The following is a 4040-nucleotide window of genomic DNA, read 5'->3' as shown; positions in this document are numbered from 1 at the left end:
TTTCGGGGGTGGTTATAAATCCAATCTTGTCCATTCCCAGCCTCCTAGTGGAATATCAATTCCTCTCCATCAGATTTTACAAAATCACTTTGTTTTTGCCCTTTCCCAATAGCCACAGATAAACAGTGGCTGTGGCCAGTCCAAAAAAGGAAAACAGGAGTTTATAAAGTTGCCCACGGGTCTCCCCCATCTGGTAGACTGAGGAAGATTGACTGCAGCAAAGTTCAAAGGTCATACATGGCAGATCTAAAAACGGAGTGGCAGCGGTGGCCTCGACAGTGCGCTTTCTGTACCCGAAGTAAACCGATATGTCCCGAGGAATATCTTCAGGGCAGAAAGGGAGTGGGGCAGTGCAGGATGCTAGGAAGGGAGCCAAGCCTGGGAGCTTCCTTCACCGGCTTCCAAAGCCCCAGGAAACGTTTCCAGGCACAAGGATGCTCACTGCCAAGCCACAGGGGACAGTGCAAAGCGTGGGTTGATATCGGAGGCTGACATCACCGGGTTTAATACATGGAATAGCAGCAGCCACTTGTGACAACTTTCCAACAAGTTGAGTAAACCCAGTGGAAGGGTCTCTACTGTTCTACCAGAAAAAGTCAGGCTTTGGTTGGGGGTGGGGGTGGGGGGTTGCTTTTGTTCTTCCAGAAAAATACAAAACACATCCACAGAACCATAAATAATTTGGCGGCGATATATACACATTTAAATAATTAATTTAAATATCTTACACCTACTCTGGCATTCAACCGTCCATTTGAAGAAAGTGCACCAAGGGGACCCTCGGTACTCCCCTCCGGGGGGGCGCTAAGGGTCACAGCCTGGGGAGGAAGTGGGTGACCTTCATGGTGGGGGACACCCGGTTCCCCTTCTTGGCCTTGCCGTTCTTGCTCAGGGCGATGAACATGCCGGGGTGCCGGTCGCACTCGTAGGCGTTGTAGTTGTTGGGGAGGAGGATCTCTCTGAACCTGCACTCGTCGGTGAAGAAAGGCTGGGAGGGAAGGAGGAGCCGGGTCAGGGGCCATCGCGGGCCAAGGGACCTCTGGGGCAGTGGTCAGGGACTCCTCTCTCTCCCGGCCCCTCCTTGGCTGGGAGGTCCCTCCTGAGAAGCCAGGGTACCCAGACTTTCACAGGGTGAGGAGAGGGACCCCGCCAGTCCCCAGCCACCGCGACTCCAGGCACCTGCCCGGCACCTGGAAGCCAGACCAGTGCGTCTTCACTGGGTCCACCTAACGACTGCCGTCCTGCCCACTGGGACCGGCCCAGGGGCTCCAGGCAGCGGCTCCTGATGGCGTCCTTGACCCACTGGCAAGTGACCACTCAAGGATGGCGGGAGCGCTGTCCCTGTCTTGGGGCTGGGCCTCTCCTTTGGGCTGGTGGGCGTCCCTGGTGGCTCGGTGGTAAAGAATCCTCCTGCCAATGCAGGAGATGCAGGTTGGATCCCCGGGTTCAGGAAGATCCTCTGGAGAAGGAAACTGACCACCCACTCACTCACTCCAGGATTCTGGCCTGGGAAATCCCATGGACAGGGGAGCCTGGCAGCCGAGGGTCTACAGGATCGCCAAAGAAATCCAACAGGACTGAGTGACTGAACGACAAGGGGGAGCGGCACTGCCTCAGGAGCGGGGTTACTTTCAATCCCGCGGCCCCCACCGCAGCTCCACGATCCTGGCGTCGGACGGCCTGGAAGCGTCACGATGCTGCCCGGCTCGGCGGGGCCCACGGTACTCACCGAGCCGTACAGCCTGCCCCGGCTGCTCATGGCCACGAAGAACCGGCTGGCCACCCCGAAAATGCTCACCACCCCGCGCTCCACCGGCGACAGCTCCAGCAGGCCTGGGGGCGGGGCGCGGGTCATTCCCGGGCACCGAACCCTCGGCCCGAGCTTCCCACCTGGGCCCCTCCTCCCCCCCGGGACCCCCACTTCTGGGGGTGGAGATGAATCTAAATGGCCCTGCTCCCTCCGCGGTGCAGGCCGCCCCCCATGGGCCCCAGGAGCCCCGCGGGCTCGGCCCCTGTCCCGGCCGCGCCCAGTCCGGGACTACAGGAGCGGGGTGGCCCCCTGCGGCCCCCTAGTCCGACCCCGACGTGGGCGCGCGAGCCGCCCACTGCGGGTTGCCGGTGGCTGCGCCGGGCTCCCGGTGCCCACGAGCGAAGGCGCTGGAATCCGGCACCCAGATTCCGGACTTCTGAAGGCGGGAGGCGGGCTCAGCCGCCGGGTTGCGCAAAGCCAAGAGTGTTGGTGTCCCCGGCGTCTTTACGCCAGAGGGGACCGGACCCCGAGTCCGCTCCGGTTCCCATAGCCCAAGAGCAGGTGCCGGCGAGACCTTCCTGTGCGAGCTGGAAGGGGCGGCAGCTGTCCCGGGCCCCGACCCTCCCCGTCCGGCCCGCCCCACTCACTGTCACTCGTGTCCGCGTGCACGCCGCCGATGCGGCCGTCGGGGAGCACCTGGAGGTGGAAGCCGATGCCCACGTTGCAGTACAGCCTCCGCAGCCGCTTGATGCCCAGCAAGTAGTCGCCGGCGCCGCTCTGGACGGCAGCCTCCTTGGGCTGCGCGGCCACCGGCAGGCGCGCCAGCGAGCGCGCCACCAGGCTCTCCCAGCGGCGCTCCAGCTCGGCCTCCAGCGTGCCGTTGGGGGCGGTGGGCGCGGCGGCGCCCCCTCGGCCGGCCCAGGGCGCCAGCACGGCCAGCAGCACCGCCGGGAGCAGCGCCGCCGCGGCCGCCCCGGGCCCCGCCATCCCCGCCCTCGGGCCGTGCGTCCGCGGGTGGGTCAGTGCGCCTGGGAAGCCGGCGGGCGAGCTCGTCACGGGGGGGCTTGCGGGAGCGCACTGCCTGGGCCGGGGCAGGTAGTGCCCGGCCGGGGCGGGGAAAGCGGGAGGCGAGCGTCGGGGCCCCCGGACGCCGGGAGCTACCTGGGCTGCATGGAGAGGCGGGCAGCGGTGGCAGGACGCACGGCCCGGGCTGGGACCCTGCGGAGCGGTGCGCGCCTCCCTGCGCGCTGGGCCAGCGGCCGCCGAGCCGCTATATATAGCCGATAGCCACCCCCCCGCCCCCTTCTACTCCCGCAGGGGGCCGTTCGCGTTCGCCTGGGCGCCCGGGGCGCTGTGGCGCTCGCGGCGGCTGGTCGCAGGCCGCCTGCCAATCAGGGCTGGGGGAGGGAAGGCGGCCGGGGCCCAGCGCCGCCGCGGCCACCTGGAAGGTCCCCGGCCCCCGCCCCTGGCTTCGCCCGGCCCACGGACCTGGGGTCCCGACCCTGGCGTCTCCTCCGCTCTTGTCTTTCCGCCAAAGTTTGGCCACTTGCACTTTGTCCCTGCCTGTCGGGTCTCCATGGGTGCCCCTCTCGGCCGCGGCCCTCACCCAGCACCCTCAACTCGAAGTCACTCCTAGCGCTTTGTCTTTCAGGGGCTTTCCAGAACCTGTGCCCGGCTCGGACCCCGGGGACCCACCTGGGAATGCGGGCCGGTAAGGGCAGTACACACCTGAAGGGCCAGTGGTGGGAGGAAGAATCCAGGCTGGAGGGAGGCAAGGGCCGGGGTTGGCCACCTGAGCGCTGGTGGTCAGGGACGGAGCTGTGGCCACCAGGAGGAGGCATGCCCTGAGCAGGGGGCCTGGATGGGTGGTGCTGAGAGAAGACGGGGCACGTTGGTGCACCCCAAGGCCACTGGCTCTGCACCCCCATACACACCCACTGCCACGCAAAGACAGGGGACCAAGCCAGAGAGGACATCGTCGCCCCCCTTCCCTTTAATTCTGCAGCGGGAATATTGAGGAGCCAGAGACAGAACCCCCAAGCCCATGCCAGGCTTTGGACAGGCTCCCTTCCCCCACCTGCTGTCCCCACCCCCCACCCCCACTGTGCCCATTATGGCCTGATGGGGCGGGGTCCAGCAAGATGCTGGCTCACCCAGGTGTGAAAACCCCTGTTCTTCATTGTACCTGAAGAGGCTGCTGTCACCTCCCAGCAGTCCCGCCCAGCCGCCACCGCAGGGGGCCTGGAGCCACCCTACCCCCTGCTGCCACCAGCACCTGTGACCAGATGCG

General features: G+C 65.7%; 1 protein-coding gene across 1 annotated transcript; it reads right to left on the bottom strand.

The window, feature by feature from the left end:
* Nucleotides 1-627: 627 nt before the first annotated feature.
* On the bottom strand, nucleotides 628-3026 carry FGF4 (fibroblast growth factor 4). The gene is made up of 3 exons (XM_086384745.1): nucleotides 2398-3026; nucleotides 1730-1833; nucleotides 628-988 (listed from the first exon to the last, which is right to left on the bottom strand). Exons 1-3 carry the CDS (start codon nucleotides 2735-2737, stop codon nucleotides 812-814), a joined length of 621 nt encoding a protein of 206 aa, XP_086240871.1. The 5' UTR covers nucleotides 2738-3026; the 3' UTR covers nucleotides 628-811.
* Between the last annotated feature and the right edge of the window lie 1014 nt (nucleotides 3027-4040).

The sequence above is a fragment of the Bos grunniens genome, chromosome 29, assembly GCF_055505025.1.
Source record: "Bos grunniens cultivar Pamir isolate PY7600 chromosome 29, Bosgru_T2T1.0, whole genome shotgun sequence".
Classification (NCBI taxonomy): Eukaryota; Metazoa; Chordata; class Mammalia; order Artiodactyla; family Bovidae; genus Bos; species Bos grunniens.
This window is presented reverse-complemented; position numbering and strand designations above follow the sequence as displayed.

What these genes read in the sequence shown, in the direction of transcription:
- FGF4 (XM_086384745.1), bottom strand. Translation starts at nt 2,737, where the DNA reads ATGGCGGGGCCCGGGGCGGCCGCGGCGGCGCTGCTCCCGGCGGTGCTG. An exon ending in GCACGCGGACACGAGTGACA is followed by an intron (nt 1,834 to 2,397) that starts GTGAGTGGGGCG and finishes CCCCGCCCCCAG; the next exon opens with GCCTGCTGGAGCTGTCGCCG. An exon ending in GGGGCAGGCTGTACGGCTCG is followed by an intron (nt 989 to 1,729) that starts GTGAGTACCGTG and finishes CTTCCCTCCCAG; the next exon opens with CCTTTCTTCACCGACGAGTG.